This window comes from Heteronotia binoei, chromosome 4, assembly GCF_032191835.1.
Source record: "Heteronotia binoei isolate CCM8104 ecotype False Entrance Well chromosome 4, APGP_CSIRO_Hbin_v1, whole genome shotgun sequence".
In the NCBI taxonomy this organism is placed as follows: domain Eukaryota; kingdom Metazoa; phylum Chordata; class Lepidosauria; order Squamata; family Gekkonidae; genus Heteronotia; species Heteronotia binoei.
Window position 1 is genome coordinate 17,570,694 of NC_083226.1, and position 27,843 is coordinate 17,598,536.

Consider the following 27,843-nt stretch of genomic DNA (forward strand, 5'->3'; position numbering starts at 1 on the left):
AAAACTCAAAATGAATATTATCAGTACATATCACTAAGTTAAAACCTCGTAAGTTACTCAATGCAGGGACGCCTGTATCGCTGATAAGGATAGTACTTACTATGGCCTTCCCGCTATTATGCGTGCTAATCAAAGAACGCTAGAAATTCATTTGGCACTACTGGACCTGGAAAACTGTACAATACTCAAAAGAATGGTCCCTAGAAGGATTTGAGATCCGAAACGGCTTGCAAAGCGGACCAGTTCTCCAGTGGACCGCCTGCTTTTAATACTGGACTGAATGTAATTTAGCAGCTTTCAGCCACATAAGGCCAGTAGGAGCATTGAGTAACTTAGGAGGTTTTAACTTGGTGATGTGGACTGATCATATTCGTTTTGTATTTTGATACTTATTATTCAGAAGTTAAAATTGCATTTTACACAGAGAGTTTTTTTCTTTTCGTTGTGGCTCAGTCACACCATCAACAACAGTTTCTTCCCGCTCTGTATCCCCAAACACCCAACCCTCTTTGGAAATGACACTAACCACTGTCTGGAAAGCTATATTTTAGCGCGGCACCCAATAGGTCATGTTTTCCTGATCACCTTGGCCTCGAAGGCAACTTCAATACAAACCAAATCAATCGTCCGTAAAAGCTCCTGGGAATACCGACATCTTTTCAAAAATGATTTCTTGATTAAACCCGAGCAACTTAAGCTCTCCCGGCGCAAACCCGCTTCTGGGCAATGCTCCAAAACGCAAGTCGTTTCCGATGGATTTGCCCTTTGCTGCGAAGCTGGAGGGGGGAAAATGTTTTCCCTTGATCAGATTAAGGCAGTCTGGAAGAAGCCCTCAGAGTCTTCGTGCCTGAATGGCACACGCACAGATTTCATCTCCCGCTCTGCCCGCTGCCCGCAAGAAGCTCCTTCACTTCATCCACGCGGCTCTTGTGAATCTGGAAGGCAGGGGTCACCCAGTGGCCACAGGAACACTGCTCACCGTGCCAGTGGAAGGAGCCCAACTTTGAGGAGCACTTGGGGCACAGGAGCTGCAAAAGAACACAACCGGACGTAAGGCACACGCAAGACATTCTTCACCTGTCAAACTGCCCTCCCCCGCGGATATGGGAAATTCAGAACAAAACGTTCTCAAAGTTGAGGATCTGGAACCAAAGCTGGTTACTATTCCTTCCGCTCACCATGAAACCTGCCCCCCCCTTTGCCCACAAATCCGCCAGCTGTCAGGGCATACCTGTACCGTGTGCATCTCAGAACCTTCTCTGCAGGGCTTTCTTTGTAGCAAGGACTCCTTTGCATATTAGGCCACACCCTCCTGATGTAGCCAATCGTCCAAGAGCTTGCAGGGCTCTTCGTACAGGGCCTACTGTAAACTCCATGAGGATCGGCTACATCAGGGGTGTATGGCCTAATATGCAGAGGAGCTCCCGCTGCAAAAAAACCCCATTCACCTCTATCTAGAGACCCTGCCTGGAAGAACTCTGCCCATCATTTTCTTGGCTCATTTTCTCTTTGCCATCATCTGTTCAGGTCTGGCTCCCCAGCTCCATTCTCTTCAGCCAGCCACGCCCTTGTCCTCTCCTCACCTGGCTTTCTGGCTTCCACCTTCCTTCAAAATCCACACACCCTTGCCTGCCCCAATCCTGCACAAGGCTTCTCCCTCCACATCCCAGCAGCCCCACCCCACTCGACCCTATCATCCCCTAGGCATTTCCTTCAGCCTAATACCAAAGATCTTGCTATCTTTTTCGCTTCCCTGCCATCCGGGTCCTCTCCACAAAGCAAACCCATTCTTTAGCCCCTGCACCGGACTCAAGACACTGATTCCACCCACACTTAACGGCATGCGTTTCCCAACCCGCAGGGCTTTTTTTGGTAGGAAAAGCCCGGCAGGAACTCATTTGCATATTAGGTCGCACCCCCTGACATCACTGGAAGGGCCGTCGCCCATTCAGCAGTTCACTTTCTGCGCAATGCAGTGTTCCAGGAGGATTGGCTGCATTTCATGGGTGTGTCCTCTGAATTTCCCCCAAATCCAACTGCCCTTTTGCCTCTCTCAAGACAAGCTGCACTGTTTGTGGGAAGCTGCAATGTGTCTGAACGTTCCGTAACACCACCGCAGTTGAACCAAAGGCACAAGCGCTCACATAGATGATATTGGATTCATATCCCGCCTTTCACTCTGAATCTCCAAGTTTTAGAGAGGTCACAATCTCCATCTCCTTCCCCCAAAACAGACACCTTGTGAGGTAGGTGGGGCTGAGAGAGTTCTCACAAGAAGCTGCCCTTTCAAGGACAACTCCTGGTAGAGCTATGGCTGACCCAAGACCATTCCAGCAGCTGCCAGTGGAGGACTGGGGAACACACATGCAATGGCCTCTCATATATTTAGCTAATTCCCCATCAGCATTGTGACCACCCATGGTGCCCAAAGGCTTGAGATGAACTGCCCATTGCCAGTGCAACACTCTGAAGGAACTGCTCCACCAAACAGACTAGGTTCCCAGACACCCACCGGGGGCATGGGAATGCCTGCTTTTGTGGGGTGCTCCCCCACCGACAGGGGATATCCCCCCCGCAACTGCCCCAGACGCAACACGACATCACCCGCAAGCGACATCATCACATCGCCAACACTCCACCATGACACTCTGTTCTTGGGGCAAAACTCTCTGGTGAAATTGGCTCCAAACCACAGAGTTTTGCCCAAAAAGCTAGTGCCCCCTCCCCGATGTCATGGTGGTCACTGTGCCACGCAGAATGGAGCCAGGATTCCTCCTCCCACCCACCCCAGTGGACACCAGATAGGATCTGGCAACCCTAAAACAGACACAGCTGAGCCAGAAGGCAGTTGGCCTTCCGTCCATCGGGGCCATTCCTCATTTAGACTGGGACATGATCAAGCTAGGGTTTCTCCTCTCCTCAGTGCAGCTTCAGGCTGCAACAAAACAGCTTTGAAGAGGTACGGGGTGAAGGAAGAGTCCTACCATTATCCAAGATATAGCCACGCTACCCCCTCGACCCCCCTGTATTAGCTGAGTAAACTCATAAACCTGGCCCTTTCTGTGGACAGAGAACTGATGGAAGTCCACCCTCTTTTACAGGTCAAGTCATCAAGCCCTAAGAATTGTCCAGAGCAGGGGTGGCAAGGCTGCGGCACGAGAGCCACATGTGGCCTTCACACACTTTTTGTGGCTCTTGAAGCCCCCACTGCCCGGTTGGCTGGCTTAGAGAATGCATTTAAAGTTAAAGTTGCTTTCTTTTCACCTCTCCCCCCACCCCAATCTCTCTTCCTGCCTGCCCTCAAACATTGGACATTCGCGTCTTGCAGCTCTCAAGCATCTGACATTTATTCTATTTGTTATTTATTTATCTATTACTTTAAATTTCTATCCCGCCCTCTCCGTAAGCGGACTCAGGGCGGCTAACAACATTCATTTTTACCAATTAAAAACCAATTTTAAAAAAGCTACAGTTTAAAATTATTTTAAAAACATTTCATTTCATGGTGCTGTATCACTACAATATAACATAAGCGGTGATCATATGGTACTCTATAATGATGTCGGGTGGCAGCTCTCTCCCGGTTAGATCTCAAAGGCCTGTCGAAACAGTTCAGTCTTACAGGCCCTGCAGAAAGTAGAGATCCCGCAGGGCCCTTGTGGCCTTGTGGTGAGCCAGTTTGGTGTAGTGGTTAAGTGTGCGGACTCTTATCTGGGAGAACCGGGTTTGATTCCCCACTCCTCCACTTGCACCTGCTGGGATGGCCTTGGGTCAGCCATAGCTCTGGCAGAGGTTGTCCTTGAAAGGGCAGCTGCTGTGAGAGCTCTCTCAGCCCCACCCACCTCACAGGGTGTCTGTTGTGGGGGAGGAAGGGAAAGGAGATTGTGAGCCGCTCTGAGACTCTGTCCTTGAAAGGGCAGCTGCTGTGAGAGCCCTCTCAGCCCCACCCACCTCACAGGGTGTCTGTTGTGGGGGAGGAAGGTAAAGGAGATTGTGAGCCGCTCTGAGACTCTTCGGAGTGGAGGGCGGGATATAAATCCAATATCATCTTCTTCTTCTTCTTCCACAATTCTGGTGCTGCCACCGAGAAGGCCCTAGCTCGCGTCAGCCGCAACCTAGCTTCCTTTGGTCCAGGGATGGACAATAGATTTTTTTGTCCCTGAACGCAGTGCTCTCCGGGGAACATGTGGAGAAAGGCAGTCCCGCAGATAGACAGGCCCCTGACCACAGTGGGCTTTAAAGGTCAATACCAACTTCTTGAAACGGACTCGGAACACAATTGGTTTGCTCAATGTGTTTTTACTGCATACTGCTGTTTTGTTGCTTTCGCATGCTCGTGCTACTCAGATCAAAGGTTTGCTCAATTTGTTAACTGTCCTATTCTGTCACTGTACCATTTTACATCCTAAACCACTGCCTACCAGATCATTTCACTTCACTGTCATTGGTTCTTCGATCTGTCCCATGTTGCATTCTGGGCCACTGCCTACCAGCTCTGTAGGGCTCTGCTCAGCTATGTATGGCTCTGCTCACCGTGCTGGATTCCTCGTCTGATGAAGTGCGCTTAAGAGCACCCGAAAGCTGATGTTCTCGATAAAAATGGGTTGGTCTTAAAGGTGCACCTTGACTCCATTTATTCTATGGGGCTCTCATATTAAGCAAGTTTGGCCACCCTAGCCCGGAGCAACTTCCAACTATCGCTTGCGCAACCGCTTCCCTCACCTGTCCTTCCAGCACTCCCAGCAGGGCTGGCTCCATCCACTCGACGGGCTCGACGAAATACGAAGTGCAAGCCGATTGTCCACCGCGTTGAAAGGAGGCGGGGTCCGGGAGTCTCTTGTGTGCAAAAGCAGCAGGCCCCTTGCCTTCTGTGTGGGCGAGGACGCTCGAAGCCCGGAAGAGCAGGCGCCTAGCCGCCGGGAGCAAAGCAACACAAAAACCGAAAAGGCATCCGACATTAGCGGCACGTGGCAGTAAGAGATAATTCGTTTTTTTTAAAAATGTATGCATTTCTTAAAATGTTCGATGTATGCATGCACACGCTATCCATCGCACTTGCGGTTTATGTACATCAAAGCTTGCAACAAAGTTAAGGAAAAGGAAAGGTCCCCTGTGCAAGCACCAGTCCCTTCCGACTCTGGGGTGACGTTGCTTTCACGACGTTTTCACGGCAGACTTTTTACGGGGTGGTTTGCCATTGCCTGCCCAGTCTTTTACACTTCCCCCCCCCCAGCAAGCTGCGGACTCATTTGACCGACCTCGGAAGGATGGAAGGCTGAGTCAACCTTAGGCCGGCTACCTGAATCCAGCTTCCGCCGGAATCGAACTCAGGTCATGAGCAAAGAGCTCAGACCACAGTACTGCAGTACTGCTGCTTTACCACTCTGCGCCACGGGGCCGCAAAGTTAAACAAAGTGGTAAACGCAGTAGAGTGGAGGAAAGGGGAAATGACAAAGCAAAAATATACTGTATGTATAGCACATTTTGCTCTTTTTTATACTTGGTAGCAGGGCTTTTTTCTGTAGCAGAAACTCCTTTGCATATTAGGCCACACATCCCTGATGTAGCCAATCCTCCAGGAGCTTACAGGCCTATTGTAAGCTTCAGGAGGATTGGCTACATCAAGGGTGTGTGGCCTAATATGCAAAGGAGTTCCTGCTACCAACCCCCCCCCCTGCTTGGTAGAATACAAAAAAATATAGCACCAAGTATGATGTCAATAAAACACATCTACATGTAAGCTCAAAATTATCTTGATTCTGTGTCGGTTTTTTGTGTACGCGATGGGAGTGTGATACAGTCAGATCTGAATTTTTAAAAAAATGTATGGAGAAATATAGAAACTCAGAGCCTTTTAGCCATGATGGCTGAGCTAACTGGCAAAGCTGAAGCTCTCTTACTTTCCCAGGGATTCAGGATACGACTCAAAAGTATTTACCAGAAAGTACTTTTCTCCCTTTCTCACAATACAAGAACTTGTAGGCATTCGATGAAAGTGCTGAGCAGACAGGTTAAAACGGATAAAAGGAAGTACTTCTTCACCCAAGGGGTGATTAACATGTGGAATTCACTGCCACAGGAGGTGGTGGCGGCCACAAGTATAGCCACCTTCAAGAGGGGTTTAGATAAAAATATGGAGCACAGGTACATCAGTGGCTATTAGCCACAGTGTGTGTGTATATATAAAATTTTTTGCCACTGTGTGACACTGAGTGTTGGACTGGATGGGCCATTGGCCTGATCCAACATGGCTTCTCTTATGTTCTTACCAACAGCAGAAGGGCTGCTTGCTAGATTAATCTGTATGATTGAACCAGAAACAAAGCAGGCACAAAATGGACAATTACAGCTCTCCTGGCAACCAGTATTCCCTCTAAGCTGAGTTAGCGTGAGCTAGCTCACAGATTTTTAGCTTCCAGCTCACACATTTTTGCCTTAGCTCAAGGAGGATGACCCCTGAGCACACTACTTTATGCAGGAGCTCACCGCTTTAATCCCAGCTGAAAGCTGTTCTTAGCAAATTACATCTTCTTGGTTTTTCCCCTGAAACCATTCTGGCTCTGAATTCCAACCAGGCCGAGGAAAATGTGAAGGGAAGAATTAAGGACATTGAGAGGCAGTCTGATCTTGCCAGATATCCAGCTTTTAGATCACCAGAGCAGACTAGATATCAGGTTGGGTACTCAAACTATCTCCACCACCTAGATGTTAATAAATTCAGAAAAGCTTTTACTCTGGCCAGATGCTCAGAGCTTCCCTCAGTAGTTCTCGAGGGCAGATATAAGGGGATCCCCTTTGGCACAAAGGCTTTGCCACTGCGGCTTAGGGGAAGTTGAATCCACTGCGCACATAATTCTTAGGTGTTCCTGGTATAAAAAGGCCCGTGTGAAATTTACAGAGCCTATATTAAGGGCAAACTCTGGACTGCTGGAAACAAAAAGTCTTAATCTCATGCTTTCGGATGAAAACCAGCTCATTTCCAAAGCTGTTGCTAAGTTCCGTGCTGCCTGCTATATAGCATCCGAAAGACTCGTTTTACTGCTTCTTAGTTTTAAGATTTTCTGTTTTACTTGTGTCCTGAGGTAATTTTTTATACTGAACATGTTAAGACGATTGTCCTTCCTAATAGTTGTTATAGTAGATTTTATCTTCTGCGTTGAAGCTTTTAGATCGTAAATAGATCCCTCTCAGAGGGGCGTTTTCCAACACCTCTCAAAGAGGCGGTGGTCCGCCCTCTCCTGAAAAAGACTACATCAGATCTGGCCGAATTGGCACATTATCGGCCAGTCTCAAATTTACCATTTTGGGGTAAAATCATTGAGAGGGCAATAGCGTTACAGTTGCAGAGTTTTCTGGATGACGCTTCCATCTTAGATCCTTATCCGTCCGGCTTCCGCCCGGGTCACGGGATGGAGACAGTGCTGTTTGCCTTGGTGGACAATCTCCAGAGGCATCTGGATCGAGGTGGTGTGGCAGCGCTGATGTTGTTGGATCTATTGGCTGCGTTCGATCATCGGCTGCTGACCTGACACAGGGATTCAAGGGCTGGCCTCACAACGGCTCTCCTCCTTCCTCGACGGAGGGGGACAAAAGGTGGCAATTGGAGGAGAGCTGTCCCAGAGGCACTCACTAGATTATGGGGTGCCACAAGGGGCAGTGCTCTCTCCGATGTTATTTAACATGCGCCCCCTTGCCCAGAGATATGGGCTCGGGTGTCATCAATATGCGGATGATACCCAGCTCTATCTACTAATGGACGGTCGGCCTGACTGCGTCCCAAAAAATCTGGACCTAGCATTGCAAGCCGTGGCAGATTGGCTCAGGCTGAGTAGGTTGAAGCTGAATCCAACGAAGACAGAGGTCCTTTGCCTGGGTCGTGGCAGTCTGGGAAGGGAAATCCCCCTTCCAGTTTTTGACGGTGTGCAACTGAAAGTGGCACACAAGGTCAAGAGCTTGGGGGTTCTATTGGAGCCTTCCTTGTCAATGGAGGCCCAGATAGCAGCCAATGGAGGCCCAGATAGCAGCCACTGCCAAATCCGCTTTTTTCCATCTTAGGCAGGCGAGGCAGTTGGCCCCTTTCCTAGAGCGTCACAACTTGGCAACAGCGATCCATGCAACGGTCACCTCGAGATTGGATTACTGTAATGCCCTCTACACGGGGCTGCCCTTGTGCCGAACCCGGAAGCTGCAGCTGGTGCAGAATGCGGCAGCTAGGCTGTTATTAGGGCTCCCGAGTGGGAGCACATGCAGCCGGGGCTCTGCAAGCTGCACTGGCTGCCAGTTGTACACCGGATTCGTTACAAAGTGCTGGTTATTACCTTTAAAGCCCTATATGGCCGAGGTCCTGCCTACCTTAGGGACCATCTCTCCCCATATGTGCCCCAGAGAGTACGGAGATCAGGTACACAAAATCTGCTGAGAGTCCCTGGGCCGAAGGCCAAACTGAAGGGTACACGTGAAAGGGCCTTTTCAATCGCCGCTCCACACTGGTGGAACCAACTACCGGATGAAACGCGGGCCCTGCGGAGTCTGGATCAATTCCATAGGGCCTGCAAGACTAACCTTTTTCAAATGGCCTTCACTTAAATGTGGATTGATCCCCGATATTCGGCCATCATAACCTACTGAGGAGAACATCTAGAGTACAGCACTGAAAATGTTAATTCCTATTGTAATTTTATGCTTTTAATATTGTAATTGTATGGTTTTAATTAGTAAATTGCATATACTGTTTTATATTGTAAGTTTCACATGTTGTGAGCCACCCTGAGCCTGCTTCGGCGGGGAGGGCGGGACATAAATAAAATATATTATTATTCTTGTTTCTTATTTGGTCTGTGACTGTAAATAAACTAAGGACTGACTGACTTAATGCCAGGAGCTCACAAAGCAGGATTTTTGCTCACGAGACCCTGCAGCTTAGAGCGTTGCTGGCAAGAGGAATTACGTTCAGAATGCTGGACTCAGAAAGGCTGAGACTGCAATCGCTCAATACATTCAACCTATGCTGAAAGCGTTACACTGGTTGCCTGTGGCGTTCCAGATCCGTTTCAAGGTGCTGGTTATAACCTTTAAAGCCCTGTATCAGGGGCGGCCAGCGGTAGCTCTCCAGATGTTTTTTTTGCCTACAACTCGCATCAGCCCCAGCCAGCATTGCCAATGGCTGGGGCTGATGGGAGTTGTAGGCAAAAAAAAGACATCCGGAGAGCTTCCGTTGGCCACCCCTGCCCTATATGGCCTGGGACCTGTCTACCTTTGGGACAGCCCTTCCCCAGAGAGCACTACGTCAGGGTCCCAAAATCTCCTTAAGATCCCCGGACCGAAAGAGGCTCAACTGTCCAGCACTAGAGCCAGAGCGTTCTCGGTAACAGCACCCGTTTTATGGAATGCCCTCCCCCAAAACATCAGGGCCCTGCAGGACCTGCAACAGTTCCGCAGGACGTGTAAGACCGAGTTATTCAAACTCGCCTTTAATGGTTAGGGGGAGGCAGCTATTACCTTCAGCATCGACAATCTCACGGAACTAATATAATGGAAATCAGAAGCTTGCCATCTTGGATTTTTAATATGCATGGAAATGCTTTTTTATGTACCGTATTTTTCACACCATAAGGCGCTCCAGACGATAGGATGCACCTTCCTCCTGGGGGGCAATCCGCTGCCTCTGCCTCCGATCCGGCACTTCCCCCGCGCCTCCCTGCCTGGCTCCATCTTCTTTCAGCAAGCGCTGGGATCGCTCCACGTGGCCCCACCGCAAACCCAGCGCTTCGCGAGCGCCGGCTGTGGAGGGGGCAGCGTGCTTCCTCCTTGCCTGTGTGCCTGGCTTCAGCTGTGATGCTTAAAGCAAGCGCTGGGATCGGAGGGCAGAGGGAGCGATCCCAGCGCTTGCTTTAAGCATCAGAGGTGGAGCCAGGCACACAGGCAAGGAGGAAGCACGCTGCCCCCTCAGCAGCCGGCGCTTGCGAAGTGCTGGGTTTGCGGTGGGGCCACGTGGAGCGATCCCAGCGCTTGCTGAAAGACGATGGAGCCAGGCAGGGAGGCGCGGGGGAAGCACCGGATCGGAGGCAGAGGCAGCGGATCGCCCCCCCCGGAAGGTACGTACCAGTACCTTCGCTCCATAAGATGCACACACTCCCCCCCCCATTTTTTGGGGGGGGGGTGCGTCTTATGGTCCAAAAAATACGGTATTTAATTTTAATATGCTTGTAAATTGCTAATGTTTTTAAGCTGTCGTTAGCCGCCCTGAGCCTGTCGGGGGAGGGTGGGATAGAAATCTGATAAATAAATAAATATACGGGCAACTGCCGCTCCCCCTGTCAGAAGAAAGAGACCCACGCGCAATTGGGTTTAACAAAGGGCCACTTTATTTACAATTCACATCTTTTGGGGCAAGGGCCAGCCCTGAGGGGAAAATAGGACAAGGCTGGGCGTCGCCCTGAAGTGCTCCCCTCCAAGCCACAAAACTTAAGAGGGAAGCAGCCTAGCCAGTGCGGTCCCAAAGGCAGCCCACATACCCTGCCCTGGGCTGCAAAACCCGAAGGCCGAGCTTGACGGGCCCCTTGACTCCTAACAGGGTAGGTTCTGGATGGTGCTCGATGGATGCATGTAGGACCCTGCGCCCGCCGGTCAGCCTAAGGCCTCCTGAAGCCCGTGCTGCAAATCCTCCAGAAATATATCGTTGCCCTTGTCCGACAGAAGTACTCCACCTCCGCTATACAGGTCAGGCAAGTTCGCTCGTATCCCGGGGTGAGGCAAGAAATGGCCCAATCCATCCGCCATTGCCTTCCTGAGTTCTCTGTTTACCTTCAAGCGGGCCCTCTCTAAACATTTCGGGTCTCCCACGCTGCTCCAGTCGCGGCGCGGCAATATAGCGGACCACACGATCTCCACGCCGGGCCACCTGCTCCTGATGAGCGCCAAGTCGGCCTTTGCCTGAATCGCCAGGCCCTTCCCTTTCACCAGGCCGAGATCGCTTCCGCCCAGGTGGATCAACAAGACGTGAGGTGGGGGGCCCCTCCTCTCCTTGAACAGCAAGGGGAGGAGGCCGAGCCACCTCAAGTCCTGTCGCCCCAACCACTCAACTGACGCCAACTCATGCAGCCCCAACTGGGAACCTGTGGGCTTCCTGTTCGCCCAGTGGGCCGCCCAAAAGATCATACTGTCGCCGCAGACGGTGACTCTTTGCTTCTCATAGTGGTCAGCCAAGCCTAGAAAGAAAACACAGTTAACAGCAGAACGCCAATCTCTTACGGGGTATTAAGCGGACGAACCTAAGTGTCAAGCTCCTGCCTATATCTTTCCCTTAGAAGCTGAATGGTGGTATTTACTACTTCATAGCCAGGGCCATCTGGCTAGGGGATGTTTCGATTCTCATGAAACACTGTTGTGTCTCACAAGTGCGAGAAGGAATGCTCTAGTGCCATGAGCCCTGACGAGGAGGAGCTGGAAGGGTTAACTGACCTGGAAGAGCTGCCAGCCAGTTCCTCAGCTGAACAAACAGCAGCTGGCCCATCAATCACTCTCCCGCACCAGTGTCAGCTGTTGACGATCAGTCTCCTCCAAGCTCTCCTACTCCCATCTCAAGATTTCGAAGCAGGCTCCGGAAAGAACTTTCAGAGCGAAGGCATGAGGCACGCCGATGCTTCAGATCTCTCAGCCCTGAGTTCTAGCAGAGCGACTGCCACCCAGGGAGCAGACTGATTGAGACTCCCATATAGCTCCCGCCCAGGACCTGCTTGATTCCCTTGGCACCCTGACCTTTTGGCTTTTGGACATTGACTTCTGATTCTGGTTTGTGATTCTGCATTGGTGACTTGGCTCCTGCTTGACACCTTGGACTGGCTTTGGACTCCTGCCTGCCTGCACCCGGAGAACGTGACATCTAGTATCTTCAAACGTCCTTATCTCTTTGATATGCAGTTCTTCCTCTTTTGTTGTTTATTATAACATGTGACCCTTAAGGTAGAAGTGCCCGCCAAATAGTAATGGCTGTGAACCCCCATTATATATCTCTGTATATGCTCTGGTTCTTCAGTTCTTTAAGTTACCTGTCCTGTAAGCATCTCTAGGTCTTAATAAATGAATCTATTTGAAATAAACAAAGGATATCGTTATTGGGACTATCGGAGCTTGACACTAAGACTTGTAGCACTGTAACCTCCTACACCCCAGCTGCTGAACAGCTGGATCCGCAAAGCCCAGGGATGGCCACACTTACTTAACATAAGAGCCACATAGAATAAACGCCAGATGTTAGAGAGCTGCGGAATGTGAATGTCAGAGGAGGGAGAGAAGGCAAATAGATTCTCCAAGCTGTTGGCTGGCTTGGCTTGCAGGAGTGATTTAAAGAGACAAATGCCGTCTCCAAGCCAGCCAACAGAGCAGTGGGAGCTTCAAGAGCCACACGGTGAAACACTCCCCTCCGTCCCCCAAGGCACTGCCTGACCCATCCCCCATGCCCACCTGACGTGGGCATCTGTGCCGCGTCCCGTTCCTGAGAGGTGGCTGGGGATCTGGAGGCCATACGCTGGCTCCAGGACCATTCGAGCCCGCCAGTGTGTGTTCGGTCATGCTTACCCTCAGCTGAAGGTGCTTCTCTCAAAGCCGCCGGAATCGCAGCGGGCTGCTGCCTCTGTCTCGCTCCCTCCGCGCCTCGCCCTTCCACTTGGTGCATCGCACTTGCAACCAGACTTTCGCTCCCCAACAACTCACCGCACCTGCCCTCCAAAGCAGACAAACGTGCTAATGCTTCTGCTTGAAACCTCCTATCCGTAGCTTGCCTCCTCTGCCTCCCCCCACATGCACCGCCTTGACAGAGGCCACAATCCCACCCAATTGCTCCTCTAGCACTTATAGCCTCTCCAGAACGGCATGTCATAAGAACATAAGAGAAGCCATCTTGGATCGGGCCAATGGCCCATCCAATCCAACACTCTGTGTCACAGAAGAACAGAAGAGAAGCCATGTTGGATCAGGCCAATGGCCCATCCAGTCCAACACTCTGTGTCACACAGTGGTCACAAAAACCCAAACCCAAGTGCCATCAAGAGGTCCACCAGTGGGGCTAGAAGCCCTACCACTGTGCCCCCCCAAGCACCCAGAATACAGAGCATCACTGCCCCAGAGAGTTCCAATGATGAGCTGTGGCTAATAGCCACTGATGGACCTCCGCTCCATACGCTTATCCATTCCCCTCTTGAAGCTGGCTATGCTTGAAGCCGTATAAGAACATATTTCCACCGTGGACAGCTTCCTTCTTGTCCACAGAAAGGGCAAATACCGCCTGCTTTGGGGCAGCGCTCAGAGCTGGCCGCTTGCCCTCTGAGCCCCCCTGTCCCCTCCTTGACCCCATGCCGCCTAGGCCTGAAGCCACTCCAGCACAGAACCGCCCCCTGGGTCTGCCCCAAAGGCCAAGCCTCCTACTAGTCTGCCCATGGGTTTCTCAGGACTACCCCAAGCCTGCAGCATGCTGGGCCCAACACTGCCTCCCATGGAACCTGGTAGCCCCAGGAAGACCCAACCCACCCCCAGGGCCGGAATGGCCGCTTCACCCACCCAATGCTGCAGCCTGGCTGTCCCCTGGCCTGCAAAGGCAAACTCAGGGCTCCTCAGTAGGCTGCCACCCGCGCTTCCTTCATAGCCACTGCAACGCCCAGGAGGCCACAGCCCCGGCACTCCCCCATGCCCTGGAGCAGGAAAGGCCGCCTCACCCACTCGACCCAGCAGCCCAACCCCCCGAACGCTCCCAGCCTGCCAATTTGGGTGCCGGGCTCGAGGGACCACTGCCGCGCCACGCGGGCCAAGGCCTTGCTGCCAAACGCCCCGCTCCGCCACCGCCTGCAGCTCGCTCCACGCCACTGTGTGGGCCGCAGCCCTGCTCCTTGGCACGTCTTCAGAGATCCTCGGAGCTCCCTCCAGCTACTGAGCATGCAGACGAACAGGAAGGGCAGGGGTGGAGCCACCCCTAAACCCTGGATCCACCCCTCATGTGTGCCCCGCCTCTTCCTCCTTCCAAGGGAGGCAAAGCGGTCCCTGCTGGTGACCACCGTCGCGATCTTGCACCCAGTAAGGAGCCAAACCTCTTTAAGATACCTAATTATGTACTTTGAGAACCAGTTTGGTGCAGTGGTTATCTGGGAGAACTGGGTTTGATTCCCCACTCCTCCACTTGCACCTGCTGGAATGGCCTTGGGTCAGCCATAACTCTCTTAGGTAAAGGAGACTGTGAGCTGCTCTGAGACTCAGATTCAGAGTGAAGGGCGGGGTATAAATCCAATATCTTCATGTTTATCATTATTATTTTATTATTATTATTACCTTTAGTTTATACCCCACCCTCTCCGCAAGCGGACTCGGGGCGGCTAACAATCAGTTCAAAATTTCAGACAATAAATACAATTAAACGATCAAGCTACAAACAATAAACACTATTAAAACATTTCAAAACCATTTTACGGTGCTGTTAAATAACTACCTAGGCGGGACTGTCCTTTTACTAACAGTTAAACCCGAAGTAGTTTCCAATATCTCAGTAGTGTAGGTGGCAGTCCTCTCCCGGTTTAAGTGCCAAAGGCCTGTCGGAATAACTCGGTTTTTGCAGGTCCTGTGGAATTGAGAGAGGTCCCTTATGGCCTCTCGGGAATGCATTCCATATGTCAGGTGCTGCCACTGAGAAGGCCCTAGACCGCGTAGAGCACAGCCTGGCCTCCCTTGGTCCGGGGGATGGAGAGTAGATGCTTCATTTTACGGTGCTGTTAAATAACTACCTAGGCGGGACTGTCCTTTACTAACAGTTAAACCCGAAGTAGTTCCAATATCTCAGTAGTGTAGGTGGCAGTCCTCTCCCGGTTTAAGTGCCAAAGGCCTGTCGGAATAACTCGGTTTTGCAGGTCCTGTGGAATTGAGAGAGGTCCCTTATGGCCTCCGGGAATGCATTCCATATGTCAGGTGCTGCCACTGAGAAGGCCCTAGACCGCGTAGAGCACAGCCTGGCCTCCCTTGGTCCGGGGGATGGAGAGTAGATGCTTCGTCCCTGAACGCAGTGATCTCTGGGGAATATGTGGAGAAAGGCAGTCCTGAAGATAGATAGGCCCCCGATCATATAGGGCAGGGGTAGGGAACATTGGCTCTCCAGGTGTTTTTTGCCTACAACTCCCATCAGCCACAGCCAGCATGGCCAGTGGCTGGGGCTGATGGGAGTTGTAGGCAAAAAAAACATCTGGAGAGCCAACGTTCCCTACCCCTGATATAGGGCTTTAAAGGTCAATACCAACACCTTGAAATGGACTCGGAACACAATAGGTAGCCTGTGCAGTTCTTTCAGCACCGGCTGAATGTGCTCCCATCGTGGGAGCCTCGTTAACAGCCAAACTGCTGCGTTCTGCGCTAGCTGCAGTTTCCGAGTCAGGGTCAAGGGTAGCCCCATGGAGAGAGCATTACAGTGATCTATTCTCGAGGTGACCGTGGCATGGATCGCCATTGCTAGGTCGTCGCGTTCCAGGAAAGGGGCCAACCGCCGAGCCCACCGGAGATGGGAAAAGGCGGATTTGGCAGTGGCTGCAACTTGAGCCGCCACTGTCAGAGGACTCCAGAAGCACGCCTAAGCTCTTGACCTTAGCGGCCGGTATCAGCGGCACCCCGTCAAGAGTTGGTCAAGGGATCTCCCTTCCCAGGCCACCCTGACCCAGATAGAGAACCTCCGTCTTCGTCGGCTTCAACCGACTCTGCCTGAGCCAAGTGGCTACGGCTTGAAGAGCCAGGTCTAGATTATCTGGGGTACAGTCAGACTGGCCAACCATCATTAGACAGAGCTGGGTGTCATCTGCGTACTGGTGACATCCCAGCCCATACCTCCCGACAATCTGGGCAAGGGGGCGCATATAGATGTTAAATAACATCGGGGATAGAATCGCACCCCGTGGCACACCACATATAAGTGGGTGCCTTCGGGATGTTTGAGTAGCCAAATGTCTAGAAATTCTGAATATTTATGATATTAGGGTGTCAGGAAAGCAAGTTCTCTTAGTGGCATCAGCAAACATCTTCGGGGGGAAAAAATCAGTACCTGCTTATCTCAATTACTTCCCTTACATAAGAACATAAGAGAAGCCATGTTAGATCAGGCCAATGGCCCATCCCGTCCAACACTCTGTGCCACATAGTGGCAAAAAAATTTTTATACACACACACACTGTGGCTAATAGCCACTGATGGACCTCTGCTCCATATTTTTATCTAAGCCCCTCTTGAAGGTGGCCATGCTTGTGGCCGCCACCACCTCCTGTGACAGTGAATTCCACATGTTAATCACCCTTTGGGTGAAGAAGTACTTCCTTTTATCCGTTTTAACCTGTCTGCTCAGCAATTTCATCCAATGCCCACGAGCTCTTGTATTGTGAGAAAGGGAGAAAAGTACTTCTTTCTCTACCTTCTCCATCCCATGCATAATCTTGTAAACCTCTTATCATGTCACCCCGCAGTCGACGTTTCTCCAAGCTAAGGAGTCCCAAGCGTTTCAACCTTTCTTCATAGGGAAAGTGTTCCCTTCTGACCCTTGAAAAAATATCTTACCAGATTTGAGAACTATTTCAAACAATGCATGTCCTCGTCGTAGCAGCTGTCCAAATTTTATTTCTCTTCTGGGGAAGGGAGGGGGGGGGAGGAAACTATGAACGCTTCAAATCCAGTGTCACCTAGCCCATCAAAAATGCTGATATTGCCCCCGCCTCCTCCAAAGTGGAAGCCCTTGTTAGACTCTCATCCCAAAACTGAATCTTCTCGCTATCAGCAATCAGCAGCCAATGCAAGAAACAAATTTCATTTCAGGTCAGGTCAGCGGAGCCCCGTACCTGCACTTCCTGCACTTATACAGAGCTTCATGACTTGGAGCCTGGCGTCCGACACTCGGGTCAGCTGCAAAGACGTCCCGTGGCAGGTCTCGTAGCTCTGAAAAGAGGAAGCGCATCTGCATTTAGGAACACTTCGACAAGCGTCGCGGAAGATTTCAAGCACCCTGCTTTTCACATTTGCTCCATGGAGGAGCTGCTGCGACTGAAACAAGAGCCTTCGTTTTACAGTTCACTGGATTACATTTTCAAATACCATCTGCAACACATATTTGGGTTAGACATAGCTCTTGAAGGAGTTGTCCTCGAAAGGGCAGATGCTGTGAGAACTCTCTCAGCCCCACCCACCTCAGAGGGTGTTTGTGGGGAAAGGAGATAAAGGAGATTGTAAGCCGCTCCGAGACTCTGATTCAAAGAAGAGGGTGGAGTATAAATCTGTGGTCTTCTTTTTGGGGGCCCCCTATAGTTTAGGAAGTTATGGAAATTATGGGCAATTCCACAGGGCCTGTAAGACAGTCCTCTTCCGGTTGGCATACAACTCACCGGCATCTGAATATTTTAAGGAAAACTGTGGGATAGCACACTGACGAATTGCGTTTATTTTATTGTGTAAATTATTAATGTATTTTAATTCTTAATTTTATTGTTAGAATTTTTACGTTGTGAGCCGCCCTGAGCCCGCTTCGGTGGGGTAGGGCGGGATATAAATCGAAATAAATAAATAAATATTTTCCTTAGTCCTTTAGGGAATTCATATGCCGTCTCTCCAGAAAACTGCTGGAAATGGCTCACTATGAAAACACAACATAAATGATCAATGTTAAAAGTAGCCAGAAAAACAAGCATTAAAAAACCCCCCACTACTGAGCAGACTAAAATATATCCATAAAATGATCCTCAGGCTACAAAGCAAGCCACGAAACAAGTGAAAAATAAAATCCACCGAGGGCGGGGAGAGGAGAGGAAAGGTCGGTTTGGACTTTCCTCCATCTGCTGCGTTTCTATGTCATTCTCCAGCAGCAGACGCATTTGTGAACTCTAGTTGGAAGCAAGGAAGTTGGGCTCAGATGAGGTCCTCAAAATATTAGTTCTGATGTGGGGGAAGCAGCACGTATCTTCCAAGCTAAAGACCCACACAAAGAAATCATTCAAAGTTGCTATGGTGTGCCACTGAGGGTATTAGAAACGCTGCATGTTAACGGCACGAGAGAGCGATCCTGTTGTGTGTGAGACTCGTCTGCTGAAAATTCTGAAGGATATCCCATGAAGGCTAGATGATGGTCTGGGAGACCCAGGTTCGAATCGCCACTCATTGGGTGCCCTTGGACCAGTTGCTGTCTCTAAGTCTAACCGACCTCACAGGGTTGGTTGACATTGTCAGGATAATCTACAGGAGGGAAGAATGTGAGCTGCTTTGGGCCCCCAAAGTGGAGCACACTTCATCAGACGAGGGGATCAGGTATCGTGGACTGAAAGACGTGCAGTTTGTGGTTTAGGAGTGCAAGCTGGCTGTGGTCGCATGATAAAACTGTGGCTTGGCCGTTTGGGGTGGATAGCCAGAAAAGGTAATGAAGTTCCCTGCCAACTGGTGTTTTTGCAAATCACAGAAGGACATGTATTTCCAAGGTCGTAGGCTACCTGATTCACTTATCAGCATCAATCTATAGCAGGGGTGGCCAACGGTAGCTCTCCAGATGTTTTTTCCCCCTACAACTCCCATCAGCCCCAGCCAGCATGGCCAATGGCTGGGGCTGATGGGAGTTGTAGGCAAAAAAAAACATCTGGAGAGCTACCGTTGGCCACCCCTGATCTATACATTATAAACATCCTTCTAGTCTGCCATTAGAAAACAAGAATACGTAAAATGAAAATAGGTTAGGTATATGTAATGAGATGAACAGCCAATATTTTATATTGAATATGTCAATATAAAATATTCTTCTGATACACTATTCTAAAAGAGAACTACATTGGAATACTGTGGATGTATAGCTATACTCACTGAGAGTGGGTTTAGCATCTGTAATGAGATAAAAAAAACCAATATCCCTGTTCAGTCCTGGGGAGGTGTTTGTGCCAAGTTTCATAATAAATTGTAATTCAGCAGTTTCTCTCTCCAGTCTGTTCTTGGAAGTTCCTTTGCAGAAAAACAGCTACCTTGAGGTCACCTTTGGAAGGTTAAAGTGTTTTCCCACAGATTTCTCAGTTCTGTAATTCCTAATGCCAGATATGTGCCCATTTTATCCTTTGGCACAGGGTTTGTCCTGTTCGCCCTATGTATAATGACATTCACACTTTGATAATAACTGCTGTTCATTGACTCGTGTTTTTAATGCTAATTTCAGTTGAATTCACCGCTGACAGAACACTGCAAAAACCACAGTGCAGATCATTGACTGCTCTGGCAACTGGAAAAGTCAAACAAACGTTCGGAATAGGGAAAGTTCTGATTCTCCGCTGGTTTCTCCATCTTTAAGCTGCCAAGAGCTTCTTTGGTGGCTCCTTTTATGGCTTTTTAAACTAAATACCTCAATGTGTTTTATGTATTAAGCGTAACGTTATTTAGCTCTCTTAACCTTCTGGACAGTTGGATGCTTTGTGTTATTTTATTTATTTATTTAATCAGATTTGTATCCCACCCGCCCTCCCCTTACGGGCTCAGGACGGCTACCTACATTTTAAAACAACAATTCAGCTTAAAAATAAGACAATATAACAAAACAATATAACAATTTACAAAACTATAAGCTGTCCATCCAAGATTCTTTTAGCATCGCTGCTATTATTGCTTTGGAGCTCACATATTGCTGACACTTTTGCTACTGTTATGTTGGCGCTCAGACGCCATCATAGCGGCAGTCGGGCTCTCAGAGCAATGATGTAAATATTACAATGTAGCGGTTGCCCGCCTCAGGTGTTAACTGCAAGCCAAAAGAGTTCGGTCTTGCAGGCCCTGCAGAATCGTACCCAGGTCCCGCAGAGCTCTAATTTCTTCTGGGAGGGTATTCCATCATGTGGGGGCCACCACAGAAAAAGCCCTGGCGGTGGCCAACTGTACTTCTTTTTGCCCACAGATTGTTAAAAGATTTTGAGAGCCTGAACATAGTGCCCGCTGGGGTACGTATGGGGAAAAGCGGTCTCGCAGGTAAGCAGGCCCCAGGCCATATAGGGCTTTAAAGGTTAAAGCCAGCACCTTGAAGCGAACCTGGAATGCCACAGGCAACCAGTGCAGTGTTTGCAGCGCAGGTTGAATGTGCACCCGTACAGGCAGCTCCAATAGCAACCTAGCCGCTGCATTCTGCACTCGCTGCAGCTTCCGGATTTGGGTCAAGGGCAGTCCCACGTAGAGGCTTGTCCACTGTACTCCGTAGAAACTTCTAAACAGCAACTTTCATTGCAATTGCTTCAAGAAGCAGGAAATCTTCCTGTCACTTACCAGGGTATTTCTCTGTGACCTTCTGCAAACGGTACTGCTTGTAAAGGGCGCTGGTTACATCAACTTCACAACCCATTTTTTCATAGAGTTTCAGTTGCCACTCAAAACCTTCGTTCATTCTGGAATTAAATTAAAACAAATGCTTTCACTCCCAGAGGATGTACATCTGGTTCTTACGGAAGAATGGAAACAAACTTTACCAAAGGGTGCAGGGACACATACTCAGCTTCTGGCCTGAGGGATCGGACGAAGGCATAGGCCTCTTCAAAAGGGAGATGATTAATTTTCATTAAATAAGCGGTAACCACAGCAACGCTTCGGCTGACCCCGGCATAACTGAAAGACAAGGAGACGACCATTAGAACGCAGCCACAACGATTGCTCTTCACGTTTCATTTCCTCTATAAGCTAGAGACCTGCTTTTTACAATGCATTTTATTTATTTCATTTACTTTGGATTTATATGCCGCCCGCTCCACAAGTGGACTCTGGGCGGCTAACAGTCATAATAAAACGTTACAATTACAATCATAAAAGATAAAATGAGACAATTACAGACAATTTAAAAACTAACCGTATAGTGCTATAATTTTTTTTTTCTTCTGTTAGTCTGTTTGCGATCTTACAGATGAACATATGAAGCTGCCTTCTACTGAATCAGACCCTGGGTCCATCAAAGTCAGTCTTGTCTACTCAGACTGGCAGCGGCTCTCCAGGGTCTCAAGCTGAGGTTTTTCACACCAACTGGAGATGCCAGGGATTGAACCTGGGTCTTTCTGCTTCCCAAGCAGATGCTCTGCCACTGAGCCACCGTCCCCTCCCCTAATGATGGTATTGCTCAGTGACATAGAAGTGGCAGTCACAACCCCACCCCTCGTTAGTTGTTGTAGGCCTGTTGAAAAAGCTCATTTTTAGGGGCCCTGCAGAATTGGGAGAGGTCCTGCGGGGCCCTTATGGCCTCTGGGAGGACTGGATAGCAAAATACAAAAGGCACATTTCTCACATCACCAGTATGAGAAGCATTGCCGATCACAGCTTTTTCCTTCAAAACATGTACATTTCAAGAGAGAGGGATCTTTCCTGCACAGCTTTGTGTGTATTCTGAAGGAAGCCGTAATTATGTTAAGATGCTCTTCAAAAGCAAAGAGACGTATAAATACGTGTACATTTGGTATCAAAACAGATTATCATCTGCCATCCAACCCGGCCTTCCTAATGCTCTACAGACACTATCCACAAGGAACTTCTCTTTGAAGAAGAGAAGGTTTTTATACCCTGCTTTCTCTACCTAAAAGAAGTGGAGGAGTGGGGAACCAAACTCAGTTCTCCCAGATAAGAGTCCACACACTTAACCACTACACCAGTGGTGGCCAACGGTAGCTCTCCAGATGTTTTTTTCCTTCAACGCCCATCAGCCCCAGCCATTGGCCATGCTGGCTGAGGCTGATGGGAGTTGTAGGCAAAAAAACATCTGGAGAGCTACCGTTGGCCACCCCTGCGCTACACCAAACTGGCTAAGAGCCTGCCTTCCACTCTACTCTTATGCAGCATTTATTCCATTTATGTCATTCCCACTGCCTAGCTAGATTTCTTCAGACTGTGGGGCTTGCTTAGTTTTTATCCAATTTTGGTGGTTTTATTGAGCTGCGGTGGTTTTCAATTTGGACGTTTCCTTCTGCAAGCCTTGAGAGGGTCTCTGGGGAAACAGCACCAGCATCCCCCACAAGGAATAAATAAACCCACCCAACGCCAGAGGGGGACAGCTGCAGGTCCCTTCCTCATGGGGCAGCATGCACACACCTAGGGTTGCCAACCTCCAGGCAGGACCTGGGAATTAGGGTTGCCAATCCCCAGGTGGGGGCAGGGGATCCCCCGGTTTGGAGGCCTTCCCCCCACTTCAGGGTCGTCAGAAAACGGGGGGGAGGGGAGGGAAATGTCTGCTGGGAACTCTATTATTCCCTAGGAAGATATATTCCCATAGAAAATAATGGAGAATTGATCCGTGGGTATCTGGGGTTCTGGGAGGGGCTGTTTTTTGAAGAAGAGGCACCAAATTTTCAGTATAGCATCTAGTGCCTCTCCCCAAAATACTCCCCAATTTTCAAAAAGATTGGACCAGGGGGTCCAATTCTATGAGCCCCAAAAGAAGGTGCCCCTATCCTTCATTATTTCCTACGGAAGGAAGGCATTGAAAAGGTGTGCCGTCCCTTTAAATGTGATGGACAGAACTCCCTTTGGAGTTCAATGATGCTTGTCACAGCCTTGATCTTGGCTCCACCCCCAAAGTCTCCTGGCTCCACCCCCAAAGTCCCCAGCTATTTCTTAAGTCGGACTTGGCAACCCTACTGGGAATCCACTAACATCTCCAGAATGGAGAAATGGGTTTCCATTGAGGTTGCCACTTGCCAGGTCTCCCTTGAACATCAGCAAGGGATGGGGTAGGGTAGCCATTTCCAGACTGGGGAACATCTGAATTCGGGGGTGGCGATGTTTCCCAATCTGGAAATGGCGTTTTCCAACACAGACCCGGCAACTCTACTTGGCGCTGCAAGGCAAGGGGGCGAAGGAAAGCCTCCTCCGCGCTCTCACCATCGCACCAGGACGCAGCCTCCCCTCTCCCGCGCTCGGCTGATGAAGGCCGCGCATGCGTCCAGGCGGCTCAGCAGGTCGCTTTGGGGCTCATCCAGCAGCGGGACGCGCAGCACGGCCTCCAGCTCGGCTTCGGCATAACTGGGCGGCTCCAAGTCCACCAACAACACCGCCGTCACGACTCCTTTCCCGGCCTCTTCGGCGTCCTTTAGGCCGCTGCCTAAGAACAGGCCTGGAAGCACCGGCACCATGGCAACGCCCGCACCTCACCCCGTCGATCGCCGCCACATTGGGGAAAGCCTCCTTGACGCAACTTCCTCTTCCGCCCAATCGTGGCGAGAGAGGCGGCTCGTGGTTAAGGGGCGTGGCCCGAAGAAGCCCCGCCCACTCCGGGCAGAAGGCGCTTTTGCCTTGCCCCTAAGGGCAAGGTCGCTGTGCTGTTTACATGAACAATTCCGGTATCGATCCAAGTAGTCAGCCGTGTTGGTCTGAAGTAGTAGAAAACATTGGAGTGCAGTTGCACCTTTAAGACCAACTTCGTTGTATTCAGAACTTAAACTTTTCGTGCGCTCTCTAAGTACACTTCATCAGACGAGGAATCCGGTACAGCGAGCAAAGCCACACGTAGCTGGTGGTCAGTGGCTCAGAATGCAAACTGGTACAAATTTAAGATCCAAGGACAGTATATTAAATTATCTGGTAGGCAGTGGTTTAGAATGCAAAATGGTACAGATTTAAGATTCAAGGACAGAATAGTAAAATTTAACAAATTGAGCAGACCTTTGATCTAAGTAGCATGAGCATGCAAAAGCAATAAAACAGTAATATGTCAAAATGTGAGAATGTCAAAATATATTCATAGAAGGCTACTGGCCAGCAAACTCCAGAAGGCTTGAGCATCTGGTTAAATAAATCAGTTTGCACTGGCTCTAGCTCCTATATAAAACATACACACTTAAGTGTCTTGGAGTGGTAAGCTTTTTACTGAAATAAAAACTTCAGAATTTTTAGTTCCATTCAGCTTTGTGCTATCTTTTGCTGTCATTATTTTGGTTTATTCCAGAATGAGAGAAAAGATGTGGTAAGAAGAATATGAACATTGGTTGGTACTAGTGTGTTAAACCTCAAAAAACATAGAAAGGCATTACTCCTGAGGAAGTCTACTGATGAAATGGGTGCTCATAGACTTTTTTTGCAATATGGGAATGTCAATATTGGACCTCTGTTACAATGTGAAGTATGCAAAATTTATAATATGAAGTATTAAAATACATGAATGGATATTTAAATTGGACCTTCATTACAACATGAACTATGCAAAATTTTAAATGTGGAGCATTAAAGTATATGAAGATTTTTAAATGGTTATAATAAAATTTGTTATTTACCACAGTAGTTGTTTAACTTCCATTGTTTGTCCCACCTGGAGATTGGCAACCCTAGAAGGTGGAAGAAGGGGAGCTGCACAGATGGAATTTGGGATGCAGATGTCAGATACAAAAAACTGAATTCTACACCAAGAATTACTAAGTTGTAAGGCAATGGCAAATCACCCTGTAAAAAGTTTGCCATGAAAATGTCGTGAAAGCAACGTGGCCCCAGAGTCGGAAACAACTGGTGCTTGCACAGGGGACTACCTTTACCTTTTTAGCACCATAAAAGCCCTCAACTGTATTTCAACATTGGCTAAAATGCTAAGAGAATATCTACTCAGAACCCTACTCAGGTATATTCAGTGTAGTGCCAGTTTGTAGAGCCAGTTTGGTGTAGTGGTTGAGTGTGCGGACTCTTATCTGGGAGAACTGGGTTTGATTTCCCACTCCTCCACTTGCACCTGCTGGCATGGCCTTGGGTCAGCCATAGCTCTGGCAGAGGTTGTCCTTGAAAGGGCAGCTGCTGTGAGAGCCCTCTCCAGCCCCACCCACCTCACAGGGTGTCTGTTGCGGGGGAGGAAGGGAAAGGAGATTGTGAGCCGCTCTGAGACTCTGTCCTTGAAAGGGCAGCTGCTGTGAGAGCCCTCTCCAGCCCCACCCACCTCACAGGGTGTCTGTTGTGGGGGAGGAAGGGAAAGGAGATTGTGAGCCGCTCTGAGACTCTTCGGAGTGGAGGGCGGGATATAAATCCAATATCTTTTTCTCTCAATGGCACAGTGGAGCTACTGAGCCAAGCCTCTTTTCCTTCTATTGGCTGCAGCTCCCCCCCCCCAGTCCCCTGGGGAAGGAAGGAAAGAGCCAGAGCTCCCTTTGCTCAGTTCCCTGGATCCCATGGGAGAAATACAAAGAAAGCACCTTTAAGTCCAATGAGTGCTAACGTTTTAAGCATGTTTTAAGTTTTTATAAAATTTGTATCTCTGCCACATAATGTTAAGTAGATACACACATGGCCCGGCCCAACAAGGTCTCATTTATGCCAGATCTGGCCCTCGTAACAAATGAGTTCGACACCACTGCTCTAGGGGTTTAACCACAGCCACTGAGTTCTTTCAAGGGAAATGTGATTGGGCTTGGTTTCGAGTGACAAAACACCCTGCCTGCTACTGTTCTGCCTCAGCAACTCCGGAAGAAGGGGGGGGGGGCAGGGAGGGGGAGGGAACGAACACGGATAGCTCCCTAGTCCCTACCCCAAAGAGGTGCAATTTCAGCATCTGAATAGAAACATTTTTTTAAAAATCTGCTTCAAACAACAAATCGAGCTTTGCCTAAAACTTAGCACCATCCCTTTGCATCCAACGATGCAGTGAACTATTTCCAGAACTTAACAACTGGAAACTTTCTTCCAATAAAAAACATATTAGGAGCAATGCCCTTGGGATGATTTTAATCGCTGCTGTTTGTCATGGCGAAGGCATCCTCATGAAACTCGGACAGCCAAAGCCGGGAGCGGTCTCCCAGATGTGGTCTCCCTTGCCTTTGCACATTTCCCTGTGAGGAGAGCTAGTGGGGTATAGAGCTGTGGGAGTGCTGGACTTGCATCTGTGAGACTCGGGCTCGAATTCCACCATGAAGTTCAGAATCCAAAAGGGAAAAACAGACCGTCGAGCTAGTAACTGTCAAGCAGCGCTCAAGCTCTTGTAATTTATACTACATAATAAAGCATTTCATTTAATTTCTAAATGCATTTTGTCTTATTATTTTTCTTTTTCATGAAGTTCAGCTCATCAGCAACGTTCCCTCTACGCCGCAGAGTCTTGTGAGCAAAAATTCTACTTGGTGAGCTGCTGGCATGAAAGCAGTGAGCTGCTGCATCAATTACTGTGCTCTGGGGCCATCCTTCCTGAGCTCAGACAAAAATGTGTGAGCTGGAGGCTAAAAATCTGTGAGCCAGCTCACGCTAACTCAGCTTAGAGGGAACGCTGGTCATAAGTACGCATTCCATTTTCCTTGCTTCCTTTCTGGATCTTGGCAAGCAGACATTCTCTTGTGAATTTCAAGCTGAGAAGAACTCAATTCTATATTCTTAGGGGCCAAGTCCCTGCCCCTGAGCTATTTTCCCCAACCCAAAACAGCCCCCAGGAAGAATCTACTTGGCCACTGGAGAAACGCACACATATTGATGGCTCTGTATGTTTTCCCAATTCCAGTTGGGGCCAATAGTATCTCCCATGGCCATTTCAGGTCAGGAAAACTGCATTGAGAGGGGAGGGGGAGAAGACTTTGGCCTCCTCTCTCTGCGTGATGTGGTTCTGTTCCAAATTGACTCTGGTGGGCCTGAGGGCCAGACCTCCTGCTAGGCGACTTAGACAATCACCTAGGGCGCCACCGGTTCAGGGGTACAGAATGACTGCCCAGGCCTCTGAGAGGCACAGGTGATGGGGCCACCATTCTATCCGATGTAATCCTAAACAGAGTTACACCTTCGAAACCCAGTGACTTCAATCAACGTAGAAAAGTATAACCAGGGCTTTTTTGGTAGGAAAAGCCCAGCAGGAACTAATTTGCATATTAGGCCACACCCCTGATGTTGCCACTGTTTCACACAGGGCTTTTTTTGTAGAAAAAGCCCAGCAAGAACTAATTTGCATTTTGGCCACACCCCCGGACACCAAGCCAGCCGGAACTGCATTCCTGTGCGTTCCTGCTAAAAAAAAAAAGCCCTGGGTGTAACAGTACTCAGGATTGCACCATTAGAATCTCTTTTCTGCCCTTAACATTAATTGGTTCTTTTTAGAACCACTGTTAAACCAATCTGACTGCACGGTCAGTCGAAATGTGCCTGTTTTCATGAACCTAAAACAGCAGTGGCCAAACTTGCTTAACGTAAAAGCCAAACTTGCTTTAACGTAATAGCCACATAGAATAAATGTCAGATGTCTGAGAGCCGTGAGACATGTTTGAGGGAAGGAAGGAAGGAAATCAAATAGATGGGAAGAGGGAGGAGGGAGGGAGAGGTGGAAAGAAAGCAACTTTAAATACCTTCTCCAAGCCGGCCAATGGGGTGGCGGGGGCTTTGAGAGCCACATAATATGTGTGAAAGAGCCACATGTGGCTCCCAAGCCACAGTTCGGCCACTCCTGCTCTAAAATAAGCAAGCACTTATTTAAATGCGCTCCTCAAACCACTCTGATTATGAATACCCTAAGATGTTGTTATTGTTACAGCACAGTTGACATGACCAGTCAACCAAAAAAATCATGCACAAACCAACCTTGTGGAACACACAGAAGGAAGACGTGGGACTTAAATTCACCTTAAAATAATGTTCCCTTTTTGCATCTCAGGGACATGCGCACGGGGCCATTTCTACGCAAGGCTAACTACTCCCCACAGTGTTAACATCATAGAGTCACATGGCTGGTGCCCTAGGTAATCGCCTAGTTTGCCTCGGGGCAGGTCTGCATGCACATTCCAGACTCTCTGTAAGTCTGGGACTAGAAATTTAAGTCCAAATCCATACATGACCCAACTAAATCCAAAAATGTGAAGTGTCATCAGAGTCTCCTGGTCTCCTGACTAGGCTTGCCAGGTCTGACTCAAG

General features: G+C 49.2%; 1 protein-coding gene across 2 annotated transcripts; it reads right to left on the reverse strand.

The window, feature by feature from the left end:
- Window positions 1-529: 529 nt before the first annotated feature.
- Window positions 530-23,240, reverse strand: DUSP12 (dual specificity phosphatase 12). Of its 2 annotated transcripts, none has more exons than XM_060236855.1 (6): window positions 22,870-23,240; window positions 20,503-20,616; window positions 20,281-20,399; window positions 16,848-16,944; window positions 4,723-4,909; window positions 530-1,028 (listed from the first exon to the last, which is right to left on the reverse strand). In XM_060236855.1, the coding sequence occupies exons 1-6, from the start codon at window positions 23,118-23,120 to the stop codon at window positions 870-872; spliced, it is 927 nt and encodes a 308-aa protein (XP_060092838.1). In that variant the 5' UTR covers window positions 23,121-23,240; the 3' UTR covers window positions 530-869. The 2 variants fall into 2 exon arrangements, with proteins under 2 accessions (XP_060092838.1, XP_060092837.1); XM_060236854.1 differs by lacking the exons at window positions 530-1,028; window positions 4,723-4,909 and adding exons at window positions 10,342-11,207; window positions 12,577-12,716.
- Window positions 23,241-27,843: the final 4,603 nt, after the last annotated feature.